Below are 27,047 nucleotides of genomic sequence, written 5' to 3'. Positions count from 1 at the left end.
TTTCTGAGATAGACCTGCAACTATTAGGAGAACCCCAGTTTTTCTCTTATATACTATTTTTAGGATTGAAGAAGCAGTCTAAAGGACTAATCTCACATCCAAAGAAGTTTCTTCCTTCTGAACATATGTATTGGTTAAAGCATTTAACAACTCTTTTATTGGAGGTGTCTTTTGAGAGTTGCATTGAGAATTATGAGGAAGCCCCATGTAGTCTTATAGCTGAACGTTCTCATCATAGGCAATTTTCTATTGGTTTGACACATTTGTATTTCTACCCTTCTCCTTTTTGTTTTTGTTTTGTTTTAGTTTAGCTGTGCTCAGCATGCAGGGAATAGTTGTATTTGCTTATAGTAAATGACTGGGAACCAAGCTGAGATGTCAGCAGAACATTGTAGAATACTCAAGTACACTGACTATATAAAGATCATTCAGATTCCTGTCCATCTGAAGTAATCAGACTATCAGTCCACCATTAATTTGAGGTCTATCAGTCCTCATTAATAATGCTACCAATGCAAATGCACTTTAATTCCATTCTTTGAGGACTGCCTATATTTCATTGGGTTCTGCCATTTTTCTTCCCTTAAGTAATGCTATAACTATTTTCTATTTGACAGCATGTAGAACATTTTACATCATATCCGAGTTTACAAAGTAGAGTAAGAATAGACTTAGAATTGTATTAACATGTTGCATACACATGTGCTTTTTATAATAATGCAAAGTGGAGTGAAATGCATTGCAGTCAGGAGAATTGAGTCTTTATGAACTTTTAATTTTTGAGTACTAGTCATAACTAAGCTGCTTGCATTCCACTGAGCAAAGGTTTCCTAATGAAGAAACCTACAACTACTGTGTTGTTTCATGATTTAGCTGAAAGTATTATTTTCTGTTTAAAGCTTCCTAGGCATTTTTTAATGTTGGCTGTAAATTCTTATAATGGTTCTAGATACCCCCTATGTGTGCTTTAGAAATACCCCATTGCTATTTTCAATCATACACTTGAATAGAACTTCTAACTACTGTTTGTCTTATTTGGTAAAAAACATTTGTTTTGTGGAAAATTGTTTGGTTTGAGGGTGGTTTGGCCTTTAGTGTGAGTGGTGTTTGTTTTTGTGAAGTCATGCGTTTTGAATGTATCCACTCTAATAAAAATTATTTCAAATGGCTTTATCTCTACCCCCTGTCCCTGTGTGTGTGTGTGTGTGTGTGTGTGTGTGTGTGTGTGTGTGTGTGTGTGTATGTATGTGTATGTGTGTGTGTGTTTTCATTTTACAGCAGAAATCCTGTGTATAGGTAAGATTTGTATTCTAAGAGGTTTATTAATTTTAAAAATTGCCCTCATGGTAGTTAAGTCTAACCTGATTTACTTGCAGTTGTTTGTACCTTGGTTGCTGGGAAATGGATTTCATTCTGTTTTATCAGAGGAGTAAACAATTTCCCTAGGGTAATAGGCACATTTGAGAAGGCATTCATTTTTTCACATTTAAAGATTACCATTAAGTAAATTGCTACTGTGGTGCTTTAAGTGGGCATCTTAAAAGCCTGAAAGAACCAATGTACCCTCTAGTGTACCAAAATTAGCACCTTTAAGGAGTTTTATCTAGTCAGTTTGTACTTAAACATTTTTTTTAAAGGCATTAGCACATGAACCTTTCCCTGGTCTTTGTGACTTTTCATGAGGTTTTATTTATTTTTCCCTCCTTTTCTGCTTTGAAGCCTGAAATTGTTTTTGATTGTTTTTGTTTGTTTTTGTTTTGGAGAGAGTCTCGTTCTGTCACCCAGGCTGGAGTGCAATGGTGCGATCTCGGCTCACTGCAACCTCCGGCTCCCAGGCTCAAGCGATTCTCCTGCCTCATCCTCCTGAGTAGCTGGGATTACAGGCACCTGTGACCACTCCCGGCTAATTTTTGTATTTTTAGTAGAGGCAGGTTTTGCCATGTTGGTCAATCTAGTCTCGAACTCCTGACCTCAGGTGATCTGCCCACCTCGGCCTCCCAAAGTGCTGAGATTACAGGCATGAGCCACCGTGCCCGGCCCAAACCTGCAATTTTTTATTCCACGTATATTGTCTTCTCGTGTGTATTAGTTTGTAAGTTACTCTTTATCCTGAAACAGGGAGTAATTTCTTCCTCACCCTTGAATGCTTTTTTTTTGTTTTAGGGGACTAGGCTGAAACAGGTGGCAAGTGATGCAACATCTAAAGCCACTTTTCAAGCTTTTTTTTTTTTTTTTTTTTTTTTTTTGAGATGGAGTCTCGCTCTGTCACCCAGGCTGGAATGCAGTGGTGCGATCTCAGCTCACTGCAACCTCCGCCTCCCGGGTTCAAGTGATTCTCCTGCCTCAGCCTCCCGAGTAGTTGGAATTACAGGTGTGTACCACCACGCCTGGCTAATTTTTGTGTTTTTAGTAGAGACGGAGTTTTGCCATGTTGGCCAGGCTAGTCTCAAACTCCTGACCAAGTGATCCACCCACCTCGGCTTCCCAAAGTGCTAGGATTATAGGCGTGAGCCACCGCACTCGGCCGGCCACATTTCAAGTTTTATTGCTAGAAAGTCCGTCCCCACTTGCTGGGTGCAGTGGCTCACGGCTGTAATCCCAGCACTTTGGGAGGCCGAGGCGGGTGGATCACCTGAGGTCAGGAGTTCGAGACCAGCCTGGCCAACATGGCGAAAACCCGTCTCTACTAAAAATACAAAAATTAGCTGGGTGTGGTAGTGGGCGCCTGTAATCCCAGCTATTCAGGAGGCTGAGGCAGGAGAACTGCTTGAACCCAGGAGGCGGAGGTTGCAGTGAGCCGAGATCGCACCATTGCAGTCCAGCCTGGGTGACAAGAGCGAAACTCCGTGTCAAAGAAAATCTGGCCCCACTTTCCCCTGCTTCATTTTAGATCAGATTATTTAGTCAAGTCCTCTCCAAGTTACATATGAAGAAACCAATGCCAGGACTTCCCCAAGACACATACAGACCGATTGATGGTAGAAGGCTATTAGGACCTTGATCTCCTGGTTTCTTGCCTCTCTTTATTAAGCTTTAGAAGCAAAGACACCCACCTGGGATCATAGCCAAATACTTAATTTTATCAATTTTTGGCATACATGGATAGAAATTGTCACAAATACAACAGTGATCTCACCTCATAACCTTGAGTGCTTTGCCAGTATAGCTGATTGTGAACCCATGTGTTTTTTCTACCAGTGGACTCTAGCATAGATGTAGCCCAGATATGTAGACATGTTTGCTGAGATAAGAGGTATATTACAGTAGCATTGCCCAAAACATGTTGTACAGAATGTGATGTCACTGGATTTTCCTTGTGGGAAGAAAAGAGTTCTGTGGTCAAAAAATTTTGGGAAATGCTGACTTACACAAAGTTTAAAAGAGGTTTCTTCAAGACTTTATGGAGCTTTTACTACATGGGTATGCATTGTGAATAACCAGGAGGAGGGGTGGGCTTCCCCTTTCTCTAAGGAACCTCATTATTAACTTGTTCCATGTAATTCAGTCTGGGGAACATTGAGTGTGGTGTCCTGATATTCTTGCCATTTATCTTACTGTGGCATTCCTAGTTGGCAGTACTCAAAGGCACATTAAAATTTAACAATCTAAACAATTTTTATTTATATGTAAGGCATTACTGAATATTTGTCGTGCTCTTCTTTTTATGCTTCAATATCCAAGTTATACATTACATTTCAAACGTCTTGCTAATTTATATAGTCTCTTTTAAGCATGTTTTAGGAATAATTACAATCAGATCATCTGTTATATTTATAGCAGCATCCAGTCTTTATAGTGCACAGAAGCTTCAAATCCAAAGCTTTGGGGAGAGGGAAGAGATGATGGAGAGACAGTGTCAATAATTCCAGTGCAGTTCACAAGTGCCTGTGTACTCTGCCACAAAGGGAGAAACGAATTCCTATTTTTACTGTCAGGGTGTCAGATCAACAGTTCCAAAATACTAACGGTATATGTTCTGGACAGCAGCCTCCATAAGCTCCTCCAGTGGCCCTCAGTTGTCATCAAACATGGCACTTGTCAAGCTCCCTGGCTAACTCTAGTCCTCTTCATGAACATTGAAGAACAGTGTTTTCAAAACCAAGCACTCTCTGCTAGTGGACCATAATTCATCCTGCCCCTTTAGGCAGGGGTAGCACCAAAATTTCCCGTGCCTCTTCTGTAGAGCCAGAAACTTTCTTGCTTTAAATAAAACATTTACATGTGGGTTATGCTGAGGACATTGCCTAGTTCCATGCTGGCCCAGTTGCTAGAGTTTCAATATTCCTATAGTTTGTTAACATCTGCAAACCTCATCCTTTGTTCCTGTGAATAGTTTACAGTCATTTAAAGTGATTTCTGGGTGTTTCTGTTAATCCTGCTGTAAGCAGTCTCTTACGTTATGTGACCTTATTTTATAGATAAGGAAATGAGGCTCAACTAAGCCATTTTCTCCAGGTCTCATTTTGAAGAAAAAAAAATGTAAATAATATTTCTCAGAGTCATAACTGTCTTGCTTCCCCTGTCCCCTCCAGATTTTGCCCTGAAAGCTTTCCCTATAGGAAGAATGTTTGTTTTTTTTAAAGAGATGGGGTCTTTACTCTGTTGCCCAAGCTGGAGTGCAGTGGTGATCATAGTTCACTGTAACCTCGAACTTCTGGGCTTAAGTGGTCCTCCTGCCTCAGGTTCCCTAGTAGGTAGGACTACAGGTGTGTGCCAGCATGCCCCGCTAATTAAAAAAAATTTTTTTTTTCGTAGAGACAGGGGTCTCACTGTGTTTGACCAGGCTGGTCTGGAACTCTGGGCCTCAAGCAAAGCATTGGGATTACAGGTCCAAGCCACTGTGCCAGGTCCAGGAAGAATGCACCCCCCGCCCCGAAACCCTTTACTTTCTTCATTTATTCAACTAAGCCATGCTCCACAATGGAAACTTGCTTTTTATCTACCTCTTTTGTTGGGGATGTTAAGAAAAGTTATAGCCTGGATGTGCTCTTTAAATTAATTACATTTACAGCTCGGGCAGTTTTTAAGCCAGTTTGCTTTTTGTATGGTATTTAACAGTTTACTTGGAAAAATGCATTCATTGGTTTTGCTGGACACACTCCAACTTGTATTTGAACTGGCAGACCTTTCTAGGAAACATCACTTTTATAGTAATGACACTATCACTGAAAAAAGAAATAAAACCCTGTTCAGGTCGTCAGACACCAGTTTTACAATATTTTTTCTTTTGCTCCAGCTAGAGTTTCTTATCTCTTCTTAAACTGTAATAAAAATTCTTCTGTGGTGATCTAGAAAGTAATTTTTGGATGAGAATTTATCTCTTCTAGGTAATGATGCTGGTCAAGGCATTTTTCTCCCTAATATCCAGTGGCTTTTTTCCTTGCGATTGCTAGATATTACTGTTGGCTGCTGAGATATAACTTTCTTACCTCTGAGATATCTAAATAGTGAGAAAAATCTTCCATCCCTAAGGGACCTTTCCACATAAACCATCTGCTTAGGCCTTTGTTGCATATATTTTTGAAGCTTGAATTTACCGTATTACAGTGACTCTTAGGGTGGAGAAACTGTATCATAGTGAATACTTAGATTATGTCTCTTCCTCTTAAACTACAACTAAAAGTTCAATTCAACTTTCCTCGGAAGCTTATTGTTTAGCCCCACTTTTTATTGTGGTCCATTTATTGTAGGCAGGGATTAGAAAAGAACTTCCCAAGATGAGGAAAAATTACTGTGTGGTGTAAGATACTGATATTTAAAATAATAACACCTTAAAATACAGAAGTTACAAAGGCAAATCAGGTCTTTGGAGAAGAATAACAAAAAGATATGAAATGGTGCAATAATGGGGCTAAGGCCGCCAGAGTACTGCTTTGAGCTCTTAAGGAATAGACTGTCATCTGATGCTTCCTTTGCTGCCTCCCATGGAAGTACAGGAACTAGGCAAGCCATAATTGGCTCACTTCCCAAGTTCTGGGAAACTTTACAAGGATCACAGGGGTTGGTACAAGTTGCTTGATAATCTGCAGCATTCTCTCTGAGATTTAGCTGCCATTGTGTTGCCAAATTTCTGCATGTCAGTATGCAGATGGTCCCATCTCTCCCTCCAGCCTCTGAGGTTTGTAATCTGTATTTATTTCTCCTCTTTTCAGCCAGGTTGGGTTTTGAGGTCTTGGGGCCTGCTTTATTCCTGCTTTTTATTTGCATGTATATTTTTATCCATTTCCTGAGGGTAATCGTAAATGGTTAGCTGGATTTTCAGCCTCACTGCTCCTATCTTTAAGAGTTAAGAATCTCCTCATTTAGAGTTTTAAATTTTGTTAAGTGTTTGGAATGAAAGGCTGTGTGTAGAGATGGGTAGGGTGAAAGTGAAAGGGAACTTCTGAGGCTTTGTATACTTGCTGGTTAAGTTTCTGTGCATATTGTCAGGCTTTGGGTTAGGAAAGATTCTGTTAATAAGGGAAGTTGAGTTGCTGAGACCCCAAAGGAACACTGAGAGTCGCAGGTTACTTCCTATAAATGGAAGAACCTGAATCATTAAAAGATAAAATTCCTGTTAGAATCTTGAATCACAGAATGTTTACAGTATTTTTGATCCATCAACTTTCTATTAGCAATCCTTTAATGAAGCTGCATTTCAGTCTTTAGAGCCACAATTTCTGAGCCCTGAAGTTCTTGGAGTAAGGGCATGCTGGGGGAAGGGGGATCAGATTGGGAATACTTAGAATTGATTGTCCCTGGTGAAATTAAACTGCTCAGTGGATCACTTTGAGATAATGAAAGGTCCACTCTGAGCTTCCAAACAAGGCATTGTTCTTATCCAAATCCTCATGGTCAGTCTTTTTCTTAAGTGTTGTGCTTGCTGATTTAGGTGTTTGTGTGAGGCTTAATATCCATTTCCTGTAGTAGTTTTTTTTTTTCAATTAAATGTGAAGCCATTGGGTAATGCCTAATTAGAGAAATCTTTGTGTTTAGGGATAAACTTTGTGTATTCATGTGTCCTTTGGTCAGGTGTTTGAGAATTTCAGTTAATATGACTGTAATTAAGCTTTAAAGGCAGAACAACACAAAATGCCCCATCAGTCTTACTTCACTTCCTTTGGCAAAAGGAGAGACAGCTTAATCACTTCAGAAGTTGCAGTAAAAGCAAAATCTGAAAAGTGCAATTTTAAGGATCATTTTAGAGTTATGATTGTAAATTACACATTAAGTTTATTCATTTTTGCTTGTTATAATGGAGTGGGCTTGGAAACCTCAGCAATTTGACCACCGAATACATTGTAGTTATTTTAACCAAGAAGCTTAATACACTGGAAATGTTTCCTGGCACTGTAGTGATCTCCTCCCCATACCCCCACCCCTTCAGCCCTAGTATGGAAATGCTGACTTCTGGGAGCATTTTAGTAGACATCTGAAATTTTGATGAAATGCTCTGTCTTTCAATTTTGAATTTGGCCTTTTTAAGACACTGTGCTGTTCAAAAATATTCCTGCTTCAGAGAAGAAAATAGCTTTGGGCTGGAGAGTGGAGAACCATTTTAAATCATTGCCAAGTCTTCAGATTTTAATAAGAAATTTTTTTGTTCATTTTTAAGCAAATACTTTTATTTGCTGTGGTTGCTTACAGAAAGCAGTTCGATGACCAATAAAAGTAATGCTGTAACTGCCAGGGATTACATCGGTTTTAAGATTATTTGCTGATAATCCAAGTAGCTTTGCATTATATCAGGGCCTGTAATTCTCATTATCAGTGATCTGAATAATTGATGGGAGATAACCACATGCAAAATAAATTGTCGAAGGGGAATCTTACTTTGCGAGCAGCTTAAAATGGTTGGACGGAACACTGAGGGTTATTTGTATTTTTAACCTTTGGAAAGCAAATTGTTTAAATTATTTAAAGAAATAGTGCAAGATTATGGCTGGCATACTAAAAACTTGCAGGATGTTATTTAAGGACGATCACTGTTTGAAAGAGTCTGTGGCAGTAATTCTTAGCTGTGCTTGCAAATTAGAATTGTCACCTGGGGAGCTTCCAGAAAAATTAAATATTAAATAAAAGAACCAGGCATCAGTATTGTGTTTAAATCCACTGTGTGACCAGGATTAAGAGTCAAAGATCTATGGCTAACTCATAAATATAAGTTTGCCAGCAAATGGAAAGGATATAGAGGTAGGCTTTATTTCAGATCCTGTGCCAGCTTTTATAGTAACAGTCTTGTATTGAGGTCTCTGTTTTTCTTCAGTTCTTATCTAGTCAGGTCTGGAGGCAACCAAGGAACAAATTTTGTTTCCAATGGCTTTTCATTTTTTTATGACTAGCAAAGACATAGGATTTTAAGATGGTGCCAGTTAAATAATTACTGTGTTAGGTTTTTTATTGAGAGGCCATTTTGGGGTATAAATTACTTGCTTTATTTTTTTTTACAGTATTCAGTTTATACTATGGAGGTATAAATTAGGAGTACAAAAGGTTGATTTTTATCTTGAGAAAGAAATTTACATTGCTTTCTCTGTTAATTCATATATTGTAAACATTTTTTAATATTTGCCATACTTTATTATGTAGTGTGATGTGTCATTAAAATAGAGTCAGTACCAGCATATTCCAAGTTTTAAGAAATGCTGTTCTTAAGGACAATTGAATGGGAAGCAGTTCAGCACAGGATGGACTCCTAATGAATTACAATTCATTACGAAGTGCCAGGAATCACACACTCCCACTCCAGACTACACTGCGTGCCATCCAAATGGGAATTTTAAAAATGATTTCTACTTAGCGTTTCTCTGCTTTGGCAAAGACACCTACATTATTCAAAATCACAGGAACTAACACCACTGTTTTAACACTCTATATTGGCAGCAGGTGGGCAATTACATTGAATTTACTTGAGTTCAGCATTGCTATTTTTTATGTGAACCAAATATTATTATACAGTTGCAGGAAATTCCACCAGACATTGCAGTTTCATCAGCTTTTAGGGTGAAACAGGCACGGAAAAGTCACCTACTTCATGCTACCCCACCCCCAGTCTTAGGCACTTCTCAACCCAAACCTGTTTAGGGTAAAGAGACTGTAAAATGCTATTTTGGAAAATGCTCAGGAGTGGACATTCTGCTGCTTCTTTCAGGCTTCTGTTTCATCATCTAACAGCAATCACTGCCGGGATGTGCACACACAAAACCCCAAACCTGCATAGTAATTTCAATCCATTTTCTCCAATTTAATGGAGATAGAGGCCACTTAGGCCTTATTCAGAAAAGATCAGAGAGATAGTGTATGAGGAAAGCTCTTAGTAAAACTGGAAATGTCATTCAAATGTAGGGAATTAATAAAAATATCAGTGTGCCTAAAAAAATTGTATTGTGTTTTTTCCTTTTGTTCTTTGGCATGGAATGTAGAAGACAATTCAGAATTGGGAAAGCACTAGTCCATTTTTGTTTTAAGTTAATCAGTGGTTGCTGTAATTGAGGGGAAAAATCTATATTGACAGCACATGACATATCCTACTTCACTGATTCTCTACCTCCTTTGCCTCTTCCCCCTTTCCACTTGTAGAATTAACTAAGAACTTGTATAAAAGGTAACTCTGCCTCATTTACTCTGCAGGCACTTCTTCCTTGTGTGAAAAACTAAACAGCCATATGAATATTACATTAAAGGTTGCAAATTGCAATGTATACGTGGACTTGGCATTTTCTGTAATTCAAATTGGTACATTATAAGAGTCAGGTCTGTTGTGGAGACCACAGAGAGGCCTTAACCTGCAACAGAAGGTGGGAGCTGGGGTGAAGCCAGATAAACTATACATCTGGCAGGTGCACACACTTTCACTTTTAAGTTTTACAAAATGGATATTATGGAAAATTTGGTGCTCTTATCAGTAAGCTGTGTCAGAACCTGTATATTACAGTTGCAAACAGAGAAGTAAGCCCCTAAATCAAAGCTACCACTTGGTAAAGATACTGTTTACTGGTTTCCAGGAACTGTGTGAAAATTTATCTATGAATCATTTACTCTTAGCATGCGAAGGACCTTGGACAATCAGTTGTTCTAATGCCTTGTCTTTGGGCAGGCAGATAAATAACTAAGCTATCCAGCATAGATACTTAACTGACTTTTTCCAGGTCTCCAGGGATCCCACAAATTGTCTGAGCACATGCCAGAGTAGCTTTCCAGAGTTATATACAGCCTGAATCTCTTCTACTTCAGTTTGTCCCAGTTACTTTTTGCATGATTCCCTACAAATTTTGAAGGCAATATCATAAGCTTAAATGAAAACGCAAGGCAAAGAGGTTTTATCTATACTTTGGGGGTGATTTTTAATTTTTAAACGAAGAAATAATTTTCCACATACCATCTACATAAGATGCACAAATTCAGACTGGAGTACTTTCAGACATTGTAGATAATTGGAAGACTACAAGTTCTAAGTAGTCTTGCTTAAAATGGTTACTTTGAGGGTGGGATTTATACCTTTGACCTTTAAATAGATCACTGAAAGGAAGGAAAATCTTTGTGACTACATATATTAAAACATTTTAGGTTGGGGAATTATAGTTCTAAAAAATAATGGGAATATATAAATGGGTATTTGTTTCTGTCATGCATCCTTTGACTTAAATATTTGGTAGTCTCAGATATGGTAATATAGTACCATACAAGGAGACTGTCCCAAATTTATATAAGAAAAGGGTATTATCCTGATTAAAGTGAAGAGAGTGAGGCCTTAGCAAAATTAAAGGGTGGGATAAAATAGAGCCCAATCTTGAAACTTTTAGGTTCGGTGAGTCTACTTATTAAAAATGTAAAAGGGGCATGAGAAATATATTGTGTGAAATGGAACTTTACAACAATAAGGCTCTGAGAGATTGCAAAATAAACTGTCCTGTAAAGCCAAATAACTAATTTCTTTTTAGAAAAAGTCGATCATTTCTTCAATAGAGGCAGCCATTGTATTTCTGACCTTTACACTTATACACAATTATTTTGTGTTTAGAAGTAATCTGCATTATGCTTTCTGTTCTCTAGTAAGGTAGTTGAAAGGTTGTCCTCAGTAGTTGCATAATAAATGAAATATTCCCAGTCCATTCTTTCGTGAGTTAGTGTGTTGCTAGTGAAGGTTATGGTTAAGATTCATTTGGGCTGTGGATGAAAGAAAAATGATTGGCAGTAAAAATATTGTTTCTCTAGGGTACTTTCGTTAATCATTTTAGAATTGCACTGTTGACCTCAGAACAGTTGGTTCAAACAGCACTTTTACTAATCTTTACTATGTCAGCAAATAAGAGCTTAATGGATTTTGAATTCCCTAACAAGGTTTTCTCCTCTCCCTACTACTTTCTCGCCAGATTATGGCCCAGCATGCTTGGACAAGAATTATGGGCTTGGTAGAAGTGTGGACAAATGTGATGAAAAACTGAATTTTTTCCCTTTTCTCTTGGTCAGTGTGCTGGAGAAGAGAAACGAGTTGGCACACGCACAGTGTTTGTTGGCAATCATCCAGTTTCGGAAACAGAAGCTTACATTGCACAAAGATTTTGTGATAATAGAATAGTCTCATCTAAGGTAAGTTTTTGTTTTAACTCAATAGATGTTCATGTAGTGAATCAGATAATGCATTCTAATTTGTGCTTCTGAGGAAACTGATGCATTTATGTATGTGTACATGTATTTGCATGTATACGGATCATATACCAGCTATAGTAAGTATTCCTCTGAAAGACGGTTTATTTAAAAAATCACTTTGTCTTGTTATAGGTGAAAGATCATTCACTTGCCTTCCGTTATGATTCACAGTGCTTGTTGATTATGCATATTACTTTAAACCGTGAAGTTTGCTAAAAATACGAATTACTTACTTGTGCAAAGCTTCCTGAATTACCCTTGAATGGATGAACTAGGATATAAAAGAATGCAAATTCTTTCATAAAAGATTTGCATTCTTTTGGAGAATGCTGTCCTGGAATGACTTTATTTGCATTTCTTTCTAGTTCCCCTGCCAACCCTTCCACCTCCCATCCCACTTCTCAAGTATTAACACACTCCTACGTCCCAAAGGGTGCATGCTGCTCAGTACACTGCTTCAGCTGTGATCTGTTAAGAGTTAAGTCACTGCAGCTGTGTCACCATTTGAATGCATCTTTCTTCAGCATAGTGTAGGACTAAGAGCATTGGCCTGGAAGTTTGAACACCTGTATTTAAATCCTGGCCCAACCACTTACTAGTTGTGTCACCTTGGTCAAATTAATCGCCCCGATTTTAAATGTCCTCGTTGGTGAAATGGGGCTGATACTCTGTGAAACCACTTCTTATAGCTCCTAGTACTCAGTAGTCATCATTCTGCAAGTGTCATTTAGCTAGTCTTTACCTCTGGCTGACCAGGTTAGGTGCTAGGTTGGCCTACTGCCATCTCTTGTAGAATGGAATAGATCTTGAAGATTTTCCTCACTTCCTCGTGTGCCCTGGCAAGGCAGAGATAAAAGTTGGTGACATTTGGTTCACTGTACACTTGTAATCACTTAGAAACTGAAACACAAAATTATGCCCTTCCTTAAAAATATGTGACATTTTGGTTTTCAAATATGCATTTAATTTCTTGTTTGGGCGGTGATACAGTAGTGATCATGTTTTGCTGGGAGATTAACATGTAAAATATGGTCAGGACAGGTGAAAATTTTGTTGCCTAATGAGCAGATATGTAGGCCTATAGAACATTTTATTTTGGATAAAAATGTCTATTTCCTCTTAATCTTACACACTAGTGGCAGAAATTTTATTCTCAGCCAGAGGTTGACATACTTATGCCTAAAATAGTGAATAGTTCTTTTACTGGAAATTTCAACTCACCTTGTGGTATCCAATTAAATGGTCTGTAGTAGTCCTTTGATTCAGAATTGTGGACTTGTAGAGCTAAATGGTCTTAAGAGGTTAAGGCCAGAGAAATTTAGGCACATGGTCACCAAGCAGAGTTAGTAATAAAACCAGGAGTAGAACTACTTTATAAGGTCTAGTTGCTCTGAATAAAGAGGTCTTTTTACATCATTGTGCTGTTTGGGTTCCTTCCTCATTTTTTTTCTCTCCTCTTGCATTGTGCTTGGCATGGGGCGACAACTCAAACGGTAGCTGCTATTGTTATTTGTGTTTCTGTGATTATTATTACAATAGTGAGTAGTACTATTGATTTCCTCAAGTTCATGTGTTTTGAATGTGTGGGATACTGTCTCCTAAATGGAGGCCTTCAGGTCTACTCCGAAAAGACCAACAATTTCATAATTTGACTTTTTCTTCCTCACATTGTCTTGGTTGTTTGTATTTATACCAGAATTTTTTAAAAGATTATTTTTTCAAAATATACTGTTTATAGAATATGTTAGCTGCCTTCCAACTTTGTAGCAAGTGTTGATTTTCTTTCTCCACCCTTCAGTCATAAAAATAACTATCTTAATTGGATGCTGCTTTTGTTTACAAATACCACCAGTAATGTGACATTATAAATGTTAAGGCAGGGAACACTGAAGACAAACATTTTGACCTACTTTAAATTTTATTTGCTTATAAAAGCAGTGCTTTTTTTTTTTTTGGGAGACAGAGTCTCGCTCTGTCGCCCAGGCTGGAGTTCAGTGGCGCGATCTTGGCTCACTGCAAGCCCCGCCTCCTGGGTTCACGCCATTCTCCTGCCTCAGCCTCCCAAGTAGCTGGGACTACAGGTGTCCACCACCACGCCCGGCTAATTTTTTGTATTTTTAGTAGAGACAGGGTTTCACCGGGTTAGCCAGGATGGTCTCGTGATCTGCCTGCCTTGGCCTCCCAAAGTGCTGGGATTACAGGCGTGAACCACTGCACCCGGCCTAATGCTTTTTGTTTTTTTATCTCCTGGGAACACAAATACTTTCTTTAGAAAAATTTGGCCTCTACAGCCTCACAAACTTTAATGTACTCTGCAGGGATTTTGGAAATCACCAGAATTTTGTAGCTGGTGCAAAACTTGGAAATTCCCTTCTTTAGCAAAAGGAGCATTGATTGTACTCTGCTATGAATTTTAGGATCTTTAGTTTCCATCATGTTTATCGTTGTGTGTTTTTTTCCTTTAAAAATTTTTAAGGTTTTTTTAAAAAAATTAATTAATTTTTTTTTTTTTTTTTTTTTGGTATTTTTAGTAGAGACGGGGTTTCACCATATTGGCCAGGCTGGTCACAACTCCTGGCCTCAAGTAATCCCCCTGCCTCAGCCTCCGAAAGTGCCGGGATTACAGAAGTGAGTCACTGCACCCCGCCCTTTGCCCAGCTTTTAATGGAGTTGATTTTTTTTTCTTACTGTTTGAGTTCCTTATAGATTCTGGATATTAGTCTTTTGCCAGAATCATAATTTGCAAATATTTTCTGCCATTCTATAGATTGTCTGTTTACTCTGTTGATTATTTCTTTCGCTGTGCAGCTTTTTAATTTAAGTCCCGTTTGTTTATTTTTGGTTTTCGGGCATTTGCTTTTTTGTCTTTGTCATCAGTTATTTGCCTAGGCTAATGTCCAGAAGAGTTTTTCCTAAGTTTTCTTTGAGCAGTTGACTGCTAACTTTATTATTACTTTAAATATCTAGTACTTTATTTTTACCTTTTTCTCTTTCTTTTTTGCTGCTATTCAGACACATTAAAAGTTATTTGGAGTCTTAAGTTCCTCATCTGCATTTTTAATGCTAAACCATCAGCATTTTTAATGATAAATTGGAAATCTTGGGTAACACAGAACTGGTCAAAACAAGTAAAGTTCTAAAGCCTCCTTTTGCTTAAATGAAATAATTGACTCTCAAAGCTGAGATTCTCTTCAACTTTCCTCCTTTGGGAAATTTGCTTAGTAAGTTTATAAAGTTTTGGTTTCAAATTAAATTAGATGATACATATTTGAGGCAGTGACCCACAACTTTTTCACATAATTTCATCTTTAGTGGCCACACTTGTGTACAGATTATTTAATCCACTACAAAGCATATATAAAATGCATTGTATATACCGGGAAAGCTGGCGTTTTTTGTTTGTTTGTTTGTTTTTGAGACAAGAGTCTCTGTCGCCCAGGCTGGAATGCAGTGGCGCGCGATTTCAGCTCAATGCAACCTCCGCCTCATGGGTTCAAGCGATTCTCCTGCCTCAGCCTCCCAAGTAGCTGGGATTACAGGCGCCCACCTGGCTAATTTTTTGTGTTTTTAATAGACACGGGGTTTCGCCATGTTGGCCAGGCTGGTCTCGAACTCCTGACTGCAGGTGATCCACCCACCTCAGCCTCCCAAAGTGCTGGGATTACAGGTGTGAGCCGTGATGCCCAGCCCAAAGCTGGCATTTTCTGTATAAATAGTTTTAAACATGTTCTAAATGTCTGGGCTGCTTTTTAAGTTTATAGTTGCACTTAAAGATAGTATAAAAGAGGCCCGGTGCAGTGGCTCACACCTGTAATGCCAGCACTTCGGGAGGCTGAGGCGGGTGAAGTTCCAGACCAGCCTCGGAGATGGTTCAAAGGGAGACCCCGTATCTACAAAAAATACAAAAATTGGCCAGGCGCGGTGGCTCACGCCTGTAATCCCAGCACTTTGGGAGGCCGAGGCGGGCAGATTGCCTGAGTTTAGGAGTTTAAGACCAGCCTGACCAACATGGTGAAACTCCGTCTCTACTAAAAATATAAAAATTAGCAGGGTGTGTTGGCGTATGCCTGTAATTCCAGCTACTCGGGAGGCTGAGGCAGGAGAATCGCTTGAACCTGGGAGGCGGAGGTTGCAGTGAGCTGAGATCACACCACTGCACTCTAGCTTGGGTGACAGAGTGAGACTCTGTCTCAAACAAACAAACAAACAAACAAAACAAAAAACAAAAACCACACACAACAAAAATTAGCCAGGCATGGTGGTGTGTGCCTGTAGTCCCAGCTACTCAGGAGGCTGAGGCGGGCGGATTGCTTGAGCCTGGGAGGCAGAGGCTGCAGTGAGCTGGGAACGCGCTACTGCACTCCAGCCTGGGTGACAGTGTGAGACTCTGTTTCAATAAATAAACAAACAAACAAACAAACTATTTACTGACGTCTCCAAGCAAGAACTAACTTGTAACAAAAACTGAATTCTCATCATTGTGTCTAAAAAACTGCTATACACATTTTCTTCTTGTGATTAACTTTTTTTTTTTGCCATGGAGGTCATGCTTGAGATAACATTGTTTTTGATTTGTAGCAACTGACCAAGCTGGAGAATCTACTTTTTAGATAAACAAGTTAATTTGAATAACTTGATGTATATGGCTGTAACTCAATTTCACTTTTAGTTAGAAAACTCTAAGAAGTAGACTTTTCTTGGTCTGCATTAAAATCTTACATTTGTATTATACTAAAAAAGATGTGCTAGAAACTAAGTTTACCTTTTAGTTAAACCAGTAGAGTAAATGGCTAGGGCACAAGTTTTAATAAAGATTTCTTGTATATCTTCTGTGTGCTAAACTATTGTTCTAGGCACCTGTGATAAGGGGACTTATGACATGCTCCGTGATCTCTTAAGAGCTCATGACTTGATGAAGGAGAGAAGAGGGCAGTCATTTCCTATGAAGGGAATAATCAGAATTCCTCAAGGAAGCAGTTCATTTAATAAAACAGTGGTCAACTAACAGTTGGGACTTAAAAACGACAACAGCAAAAGTATTCCCTTTTGATGTGTTTATATCACCTTTCACAGATGACTCTGTAATGCTTATTTGATTAATTAAAAACTCTTTAATTTGGGAACAGAAGGGTAACGTGCCAGAAGCTCAGCCATTAGCCTGTTGTTGGAGTTTAGCTTATTGTTTTAGAAAGTTGATTTTAAATAATTGGGACAGTTAAAAATGCTGGTCTGAACTATGTCAGCTTCAAAGTGACTGGATCAGTGGTTTTGAGTGGCTTCTATTTTTGGTCACAAGCTACCTTGGGAATCTCATAAAAAGTGTGGACCTTCTTCTCCCAAGTGGTGCACATCCATGCACAATTCTGCATTTATTTTAAAATTACCTTCCCTAAGGAACTTCTTGGACTCCAGGGTAGAACCTTTTCTAAGTTGGTTATTGGTTGTAATGCAGCTGTTCTACTGAATGTACTTGCCTCCTTTTGTGTTTTTTCCCTGAGGATTCCCTAAATTTTGAGCCCATAAGCCTTTTTAAACTGAAAGGTTAGTAAATTCCCATATATTATGTCGTGCTCTACAACTTGGCTTTTCAGTCACCTCTTATTAAAGGATATGTTCTCACATATTATACAGATAATTGGGATGGGCTTTGGTAATTGGTAATTGGTAAAAGTTTCATGCTAAATCGCACATGGTCAGAAGACGAGAACTCTTAGGCCAACTGTCAACCGCAGAACTCTCAAATGTAAATTTAGCTTTTTAGGTTAAGAAACATTTCTTTCTTTCTAGTTTCTGGTCTTACTAGGTCATCTGAAAAATTCAATGATTTTTGGTCACTTTTAAGTGATTCAGTCCTTGAGCTTAAGGTATCAGGGACAAAGTACGATTGACAGTTGGCCTAAGAGTTCTGCAGTTGACAGTTGGCCTAAGAGTTCTGGCCATGTGCAATTCAGCATGAAACTTTTACCTATTACCAATTACCAAAGCGCAGCCCAGAGTGGTATGTTATTGATTAAAATGAAAGCCCTCCATGGCCCAGGGTTGTGTATACACCTTCCCAGCTGTCATGGAAATTGGAGGTACTCATAGGGACAGAGTGACTCATAGGGGTATCTGTTATGATCATCAAGACTCCAGAGGTTAGCTGAGCCAGAAATTAATGTGTTCATTCATTCCTCCAAATAATTTATTTATTTATTTATTTATTTATTTTATTATTTATTTATTTTTGAGGCAGGTCTCACTTTGTCGCCTAGGCTGGAGTGCAGTGGCACCATATCAGCTCACTGCAGCCTCCGCCTCCGGGGTTCAAGCGATTCTCGTGTCTTAGCCTCTCAAGTAGCTGGGACTACAGGCGTGCACCACCATGTCCAGCTAAGTTTTGTATTTTTAGCAGAGATGGGGTTTCACCATGTTGCCCAGGCCTTTTTTTTTTTGGCGACGGAGTCTCATTCTCGCTCTGTTGTCTAGGCTGGAGTGCAGTAGTGAGATCTTGGCTGACTGCAACCGCTGCCTCCCAGGTTTAAGCGATTCTCCTGTCTCAGCCGCCCGAGTAGCTGGGATTACAGTGTGCACCACCACACCCGGCTAATTTTTGTATTTTTAGTAGAGACAGGGTTTTGCCATGTTGGCCAGGCTGGTCTCAAACTCCTGACTTCAGGTGATCTGCCTGCCTTGGCCTCCCAAAGTGCTGGGATTACAGGTGTGAACCACTGTGCCTGGCCATCCAAATAATTTATTGTCTGCCTTGTACCAGGCACTGTGTTGAATGTTGGGAAAATTGTAAACAATACAGGTGAACAACCTGCTCCTATAGAACTCTTTGCTTATCAAGGGAGAAACCTTAATTTAAAATGTACACATATATAACTCACTATAATGAGTGTTATCAAGTAAGTATATATAGGATGACATGAGAACACATAACAAGGAACCTAATTTAGATTGGGTCAGAGAAAGCAAAGGTATGAGACTAGATGGTTATTGTAATGCGTAGAATGAAAGCTTCATTTCTGAAAAAGGTTTTCATATACAGTGCCTCTAAATATATGCTTATGTATATGTGTGAGATTTCGGTTTCAAAGTGTTGGACATACTAAATATCACTTTATATGATAATGTGGACCCATAATCAGTCATTACTATTAAGATTTTTCAAGTTTTCTTCGTAACAGTGTTCCTTTTTCTTCCTCCCTTACAGTATACACTTTGGAATTTTCTCCCAAAGAATCTGTTTGAACAGTTTAGAAGAATTGCAAATTTTTATTTTCTCATAATTTTCCTTGTACAGGTAAGAGCTCCTTAAACAGCCACTTAACTTTTAGAAACTTGATTGCTTTAAACGAATTTTCAATCTATTTCTAACCTTAAAATGCCATGTAATTAAAAAAAGACATTCCAGAGCTTGTTACAATATGACTTCTTAAAGTAGAAACATAACATTTAAAGATTATCATTTTATAAATTTCTAAAGTTGTGTTTTTACTAGAAAACCTGTTGAGATTTTGTTTCATTGTTACTTTCTTTGAAATCTTCATGGATATCATATTTTTGCTCATCCCAGGATGACGTGTATTGTGTACCATTAAATGAAATGGAATATATCAAAACTGAAAATAGTTCAACCTAATAGTTTTATTTTGTTGCATACCAGTTTCAGCCTAATTGGAAACTTCTCACTCATCTTCCTGATTACCATTTTTGCTCTCTCTCATTCATTTACTCACTGTAAGGGTGAGAGCCTGGTTAGATCAATCTGCTTCTCTGTATTCTTTCTACTGTTTTGTGTTTTAAATTTTAGACAGTTTAAATTGTATCTTCCATCTTTAAATCTGTAAGCTATTAAAATCTTTTCCTCGCCATAATTACCCCTGAAAATTTTACTACGACATTAAAGGTACTTTTTTTCTCATTTCATTTTTTAAATGAAGCAGAAAAATCCCATTGAAATTGCTCAAATGCCCTGTTGATGTTAAGTGCTTCTGTTGACTCACTTTGAGGCTTTGAGTAAATGGTACTGTAATTGAATTTAGCCTTGCTACTTAAAATCAGTCTGGGATATAATATGGGCAAGAGCCTATTTTAATCCTGAATGATGGAAGATTTGAAAAGGAGCTCCTCTGGATCCATGGTCAGATGTCTTACAGATATAGAATAAACTACCTAGAGGATTCTGCTTGAAAGAATCATTCTACTTGGTGGGCAGCGCATTTCATTTCAGTTCAGCAAATGTATACCACTCATCTACTTACTATGTGCTGTGCAGTAGGACAGACAACAAAAATGGTAGCAGGTACAATGAAGATCAAGATATGGCTTTTCTACTCTTAAGGAATTTATGCTATAGCTGAGAAGACCAGTCACATAACAGTTATCTATTCACTTAATGTAGTAAAGCCATTCAAGAAGCATTAACAGAATGCTTTGGGTATACAGTGTAAGTTATCATTTTTTTCTACCCAAGAGGAATTTGAGAAGGCTTCAGAGAATAGATGCTATCTGAACAGAGCCTTTAAGGATTAGAAGGATTTACTTGGTGGAGAATGCTGAACTGGTATTTCAGGGATAGGGAAGAGATTGCCTAAAGTCACAGAGCCATGTAGAAGCCTTGCGTACATGGAAGTATATATTGTATCTACAACACAGGGTGTATGGCAGAGGCAGGCCTTGTTGAGGGTTGGAGATGAGAGTCAACGAGTTGGGAGGGCAGACTGAACTCAAAATCATCCTCCCTTAAATGTAGTTCTTTTTCAGTATTTCCTGTCTCAGTAAATGATGACAACATTCACCTAGACATGCTAACCCGATACTTGGAAGACATCTTTAATATTAGCATTTACATCTAACTCTTGGCATTTTTGCCTCCTAAATATTTATAGAACTTCTTTCCATGCCTGCCGCTAACACTAGTCCAAGCCATCATCTTTCACCTAGATTACAGCAATAGCCTCCTAAATAGACTCCCTGCCTTCACTCTTGTTCCCTTCTAATTCATCTTCCACAGAGCAGTAAGAATGATCTTTTCAAAATGCAGTTCTGTTCATGTGACCTTTCCTTGCTTAAAACTTTCAAGGATTTCCTGCTATTTGTGGGATAAAGAATGAACAGCTTACTTTGGCCTAGAGGGCCCTGCACAGTCTGGCTCCTGCCTCCCTCTCCAGCCCCATCTCACACCACACTCCCTCTCGCCACTGGCTTCCTTTATTTCCTAGAGACCTGCATATACTGTTCACTGTGCCTAGAAAACTACCTTTCGTCTAGTTAACTCCTGTTTACCCTTCAGACCTCAGCATCTACACACTTGTTTTACTGTCTGGTTTTTCCTGTAAGCTGCCAGCTACATGAAGGCAGGGACTTGTCTCCATCTTGTTTAAAGCAGTATCTCTAGAGCTTGGCTGATAATAGCACAAGCGCTGACAGAATGGTGCTCAGCAAATAGGTGGTAAGTGAATGGATATATTTCAATAAAGGGGTTAATCCAAGCTAGGATAAAAACTATGCCTGAATTTAGGACTATTTCTTAAACTAACTGCCATGTAGTTTGCTTTTGTTTTAATGAAAATTAATATTTACCCTACTACTGGAAAGTGTTTTGTCTGTGTTTCTGTTTGAAATGTTTGCAGCATGTAAGTGCTGCATATGGGTTAATGACAAATTTTCATTTTACTTTCAATTTAATTTTATTTACCTAGGTCACAGTAGACACACCAACTAGCCCAGTTACCAGTGGACTTCCACTTTTCTTTGTTATAACTGTTACAGCCATCAAGCAGGTAAATTTCTTATTTACACTTGCACCTGCATTTCAGTCCAGGCTTGTTGGAATTTCATTGTCAAAGGCTCTTTTTCATATTTATATACAGTGGGTAGTATCCTTTATGGATTTATTTTATATTTGGTTCCTCTTGAAAACCTATTAAAATGATAGGCACATCCTTAATGTATTTCCTTGTTTCTTCTTAAACATCTGTGTATGTGGGTGTAAATGTAAAAGAAAGAGCAGGTAAAAGGTACAGCCCAGTCAGGAAATAGGAGGCAGATTTTTTAATGCATATTAATTGTTTCAGCGTGGTATGTCTGTGTGAAAAACTCCCATTTTTGTGGATTTTTTAAAATTGCTTATGCCTGTAGCGAGAACTCAAGGGAAGAATACTTTAATTTTCTTGTTTTTTCCTTCTACTGCTTCAGGGGGTAGTAGGTAGAGGGGACATTTCCTGTTTTTTGTCAGAGCTGATAGACTGCCACAGATTGTGATATGGATGTCTTTGAAGTATTTTGAACATTTTGTATGCTAGTATGTTTGAAAAATTCCAGATGAAAATGGAAACAGGAAATTGGAGGTGAAAGGGTAGGTTAACAATGTTAATCATGTTTTATGTCAGTCCACAGCATCTGACTATTTACAAACATATTTTTAGATGATACTTAACAAAGTGCTTTTAAAAAGGATACCAAAGAAGCTTGCAAAACAAAGGTCTTCTTAGCATTATTGGGAACAAGATTACCTTTCCTCTTGGGGTTATCTGGTCTTATATCTTGCCTACCAGGAACTATAAGAATATCTTATCAAGTGTTCAGTTGCAAAATAAAGACTTTTGGAATGTTCTTTTCCTTAGACTGATAGGATTATTTTCTTTAACATCATAAAATTGCTGGTTCCAAGAATAGCATGTGTGGTTTTCAAAGGCTTTTTTACTGATTCATTCTACTCCCAATACTGGTTCATGTTAGGACCTTTATTTCTTCACCAGCATCACAAAATGTACTCTATAAAGTGATAGCTTAGCATTGTCATAAAGAGGACAGAAGAAGAATGGATATAGTACCTGAGGGGAAAAAGTGGGGGGAGGCGATGAAGAGACTTTTCAAACAGTTATGTTTGAAAAGGTACAGACATTATTACAACGAAAAAAGACAAAGGTATATAAAAAAGGAGAGGAGGTCATGATCAAACATTCATGAACATCCTTTAGATCTTTTGGCTTAAATCTACTTTAGATGAAAAGTCCAAAGTAAAATGAGCCATTAGATCTTTCTCTGATTACTTTTAACTGGAAACGATGAATACCAATTTATATTTTCTTTTGTCACCAAGTCAGTTGAAAAGTTTAGCTGTTGATCTCTACAACTTATCATAGCTTCTCTGCCAAAACAATCCTTGCTTGCCTTTTCTATTCTCTGTGGGTGAGAAATAATTAAAATACTCCCTTGGAGATGATTACTCGAACAGTCTACTACAGCATATACAAAAGATTATATGTAAGTGATTATGGCTATAAGAAAATACAAACCCAGGACAATCTTTTTTCAAATTAAAAAATAGAATTAACTAACTCAAGAGTACAGTTAAAATAAATCATAGCCTTTCACACATGAAAATATTAAGTCTCCAGTGCTTGTGTTTTCATTAATGTTTAAAGAGTGGAGAAAACTTTTAACACAACAAAGCTATTTATCTAAGGAGTATTTTGAAAGTGTGTCTCAGATTTGCTATTAAAATGTGTAGCATTGTCTCTTTAGCATTCTGAGTTTAAATTAATGCTATAATTATAAATATTTCGTGTTGACTCATGGGAGGATATAGAAATTTATTAACAGCTTTATTTCATTATCTGAACTCAATTATATAGTTATTTTTATCTTTCAGGGATATGAGGATTGGCTGAGACACAGAGCTGACAATGAAGTCAACAAAAGCACTGTTTACATTATTGAAAATGCAAAGCGAGTGAGAAAAGAAAGTGAAAAAATCAAGGTATTTTTTCTTAGTCCACTCCTTTTTTAATGGTAAAAATGCACCGTTTTAAAGTGTATAATTTAATGTCATTTAGTACTTTATAATGTTGTGCAACCGTTAACTCTATCTAGTTCCAGAACATTTTCATCACCCAAAAAGGAAACCCTATACCCATAAGCAGTCACTCCACATTTCTCCCTCCTCCCAGGCCCTGGCAATACTAACCTTCTTTCTGTCCCTATGGATGTATGTATTCTGAATGTTTCATATTTCTTATGTGTCCTTTTTGCCTAGCTTCTTTCACTCAGAATGTTTTTGAGGTTCATCTGCATTATAGTATATAGCAGCATTTCATTCCTTTTGATGGCTGAATAACATTTCATTTTATTTATTCACCAGCTGATGGATATTTGGGTTGTTTCTACCTTTTGGGTATTATGAATTGCTATGAACATTGAATTACAGTTTTTGTTTGAACATCTGTTTTTAATTCTTTGAGGTATATACCTAGGAGGAAAATTGCTGGGTCATATTGTAATTACATGTTTAACTTTTTAATGAACCACTAAACTATTTTCCATAGTGCCTGTACCATTTTACATTCCCATCAGCAACATAAGAGACTTCCAAGGTAGTAGTATTTTTTTTTTTGACAATCTCAGGCAATTGTTTATTCCAGTTAATCATTGTTTATTATTTACCCAGTAAGACCCTGTCAAATAACATTTTTGACTTGTCCATGTCAAACACTAATTTTTTGGTTCTCATTAGATTTTTTAAATTAAAAAATTATATTTTTAGAGCAGTTTTAGGTTCACAGGAAAATTGAGTAGAAACTATAGAGAGTACCCATAAACCCACTGTCCCCAAACACATTTTCTCTGGCTGTCAACATCCCACACCAGAATGGTACATTTGTTACAATCAGTGAACCTATTTTGGCACACTATCACCCAAAGTCCATAGATTATATTAGGGGTCACTCTTGGTGTACATTCTGTGGGTTTTGTTAAATATAGGATACATATCCACATAGCCTACATTTGTATATATGTACATATGTATCCATAGTAGTGTCATACCAGGATAGTTTCACTGCCCTAAAAATCTTCTGTTCTCTTCCTGTTCATTCCTTATTCCCCCCAACCCATGGTAACCAGCGATCTTTCTGCTGTCTCTATAGTTTTGCCTTTCCTAGGATGTCACATATTTAGAATCATACAGTCTTTTCAGATTGGCTTCTTTCACTTAGTAATATGCTTTCAAGTTTCTTCCATGTCTTTCCATGGCTTGATAGCTCATTTGTTTCTAGTGATGAATAATATTTCATTTTCTGGATATACCATAGTTTATCCATTCACCTACTGAAGGGCATTTTAGTTGCCTCCGAGTTTTGGCAATTATGAGTAAAACTGCTATAAACATTTGTGTGCAGGTTTTTATATGGACATACATTTTCAATTCATTTGAGTAAATACAAAGAAGTGCTGAATTGTATGGTAAGAGTATGTTTTGTTTTGTAAGAAACTGCCAAACTATCTTCCAAAGTAGCTGTATCATTTTGCATTCTCACCAACAATGAATGGGAGTTCTTGTTGTTCCACATCCTCACTGGGTTTTGATGTTCTCAGTGCTTTGTATGTTGGCCATTTTAACAGGTGTGTAGTACTTCTCACTTTTGTCTTAATTAGCATTTCACTGATAACATATGATATGGACTTTCTTTTCATATGGTTCTTTGTCATCTGTATATCTTCGTTGGTGAGATGCTGCTTAGTTTTTGCCCATTTTTAAAGCAGGTTGTTTTCTTATTGAATTTAAAGAATTCTCCATATGCCCAACAATAGTTCAATTTCCTTGCATCATCTTATAGTAATGATGGGAGGAAGACTACAGAGTAGGAGGGTCACCAGTGTTTGACATAGAATGTCTTCCTTTTTCTACTTTTTCTTTTCTCTATTCTTTACATCCTGGTCAAGGGGGAACTTGTGCCGAACTAGGTTAGGTTAAGATCTGAAGTTTTTGAAACAATTGTAGAAACTCAGCATTATTGATCAGCGTAAGAACCAAAGGCAGACTGAGTACAGTGGCTTACGCCTGTAATCCCAGCACTCTGGGAGGCCAAGTTGGGTGGATCGCTTGAGTCCAGGAGTTGGAATCCATCCTGGGCAACATGGCAAAACCCTGTCTCTCCAAAAAAATTAGCCAAGCAGTCCCATCTACTTGGGAGGCTGAGGTGGGAGGATCACCTGAGCCCAAAAAGTTGAGGCTGCGGTGATCCGAGATCGAGCCACTGCACTCCAGCCTGGGTGACAGAGTGAGACCCTGTCTCAAAAAAAAAAAAAACAAAAAAAACCAACAACAATAACAACAAACAAAGGCTGCCTAAATGATTCATAGCATCCAATCTGTTGTTCCCAGTACACTACGTAAAATTGCAAAGCAGGCAAAGGCCTCTTACATCTCTCCCTTTCTTTCATTTCCTCTTTCTGATTTTGTTGACACTCTACCCCACCCCCCTTTACAAAGGCCCCCATTTTTCACTTTCCTTCCACCAAGCTTCTTTTCCTTGAGGCTGAACTCAACCAGGTATAATCTTGATTAAATAAATGTGAAGCTATTGTGATTAAATTATTGTGTGAGATGCTATTTGATGTAGCTGTTTCTGGAGTGTAAGTGTGTGGGAAGAGATGCTTATTAGCCAGCAGTCTCTAAATAGCAGATTGCTTGGCTGGGGAGTAGGGGGAAAGAGTTTGTTGAGACTCCTTTTGAGCAAGAGAGAGACTTGGTCTGCATCCTTAGTGTGGTGGGGAGTCTTTGAAGTGTTAAAGCCAGAGAGTGACTTGATGATTTTTAAAAATAAAACTGGAGTGAGGCAAAATGAAAGCATGAATGTGCAATCAGAGAGATAGAGCTTAGGCAAAAAATGATAAGGGCTTGTATTAGGATGATAGTAGTATTGATAACAATAATAAAAATAGTAGTCACCATTTATATGGTATGTAGTATATGCCAGACAGTCTTTTTTTACATTCTGTTAACTCATTTAACCCTCAACAACAGCCATATGAAGTAGGTATTTTTATTATCCTCTCTTTACAGATGATGAAACCGAGGCATAAGGAGGTTAAGGAACTTGCCCACTACTAGTAAGTTAGAAAGCTGGGATTTGAATTAAAGCAAGCCTAGGTGTAGAGTCCATGCTCTTAACCACAACTCTCTACTACCTGTTTAGATTTTAAGGGAAATGGATATATTCAGGATATTTTTTGGAGGTAGAATAATCAGGATTTAGTGATTTATTGGATGTAGTGGGTGAGAGAAACAGAAAAAAAAAAAGAATAATTAAGATAGCCTTCCTGGTTTTGGCCTGAGCAACTGAGGGAATTACATAGTGCTATTAAAGAAAATGCTAGTGCTTTTAAATAAGATGGGAAAGCCTAGGAGAAAAACAGATTTAGGGACAGAGGTGGGAGTGAAGAGAAATCAGGAATTCACTTTTGGCTATGTTAAGTTTGAGAAACCTATTAGACATACAGTTGGAGTTGTCAATCCTGGAGCTCAGAGGAGGTGTTTTAAATAGAAGTTGAAATTTGGGTGTCATCAGTCTGTACATACCGTATGATGCCACGAGACTGGATGGAATTTCATACAGCATAGAGAATGAGACTTATAACAGGACTTG

The 27,047-nt window shown here is 38.0% G+C and overlaps 1 protein-coding gene across 7 annotated transcripts in view; it reads left to right on the top strand.

Moving 5' to 3' along the window:
• The window catches only part of ATP11C (ATPase phospholipid transporting 11C (ATP11C blood group)), a 206,628-nt gene that overhangs the window by 94,661 nt on the left and 84,920 nt on the right, over positions 1–27,047 (top strand). For 5 of the 7 annotated variants that reach the window (XM_019019710.4, XM_055377045.2, XM_055377044.2 and 2 more), the window contains 4 exons: positions 11,449–11,568; positions 18,827–18,916; positions 21,318–21,398; positions 23,273–23,380. In XM_019019710.4, the coding sequence (XP_018875255.1) occupies positions 11,449–11,568; positions 18,827–18,916; positions 21,318–21,398; positions 23,273–23,380 (399 nt within the window). Of the gene's footprint in view, positions 1–6,013; positions 6,119–11,448; positions 11,569–18,826; positions 18,917–21,317; positions 21,399–23,272; positions 23,381–27,047 lie in introns of those variants that run through there. The other 2 variants (XM_055377047.2, XM_063703056.1) reach the window with 1 other exon arrangement.

Source organism: Gorilla gorilla, chromosome X, assembly GCF_029281585.2.
Source record: "Gorilla gorilla gorilla isolate KB3781 chromosome X, NHGRI_mGorGor1-v2.1_pri, whole genome shotgun sequence".
NCBI classification, from domain to species: Eukaryota; Metazoa; Chordata; class Mammalia; order Primates; family Hominidae; genus Gorilla; species Gorilla gorilla.
Note: the sequence above shows the minus strand (reverse complement) of the source record. Positions and strands in the feature narration are given on the sequence as shown.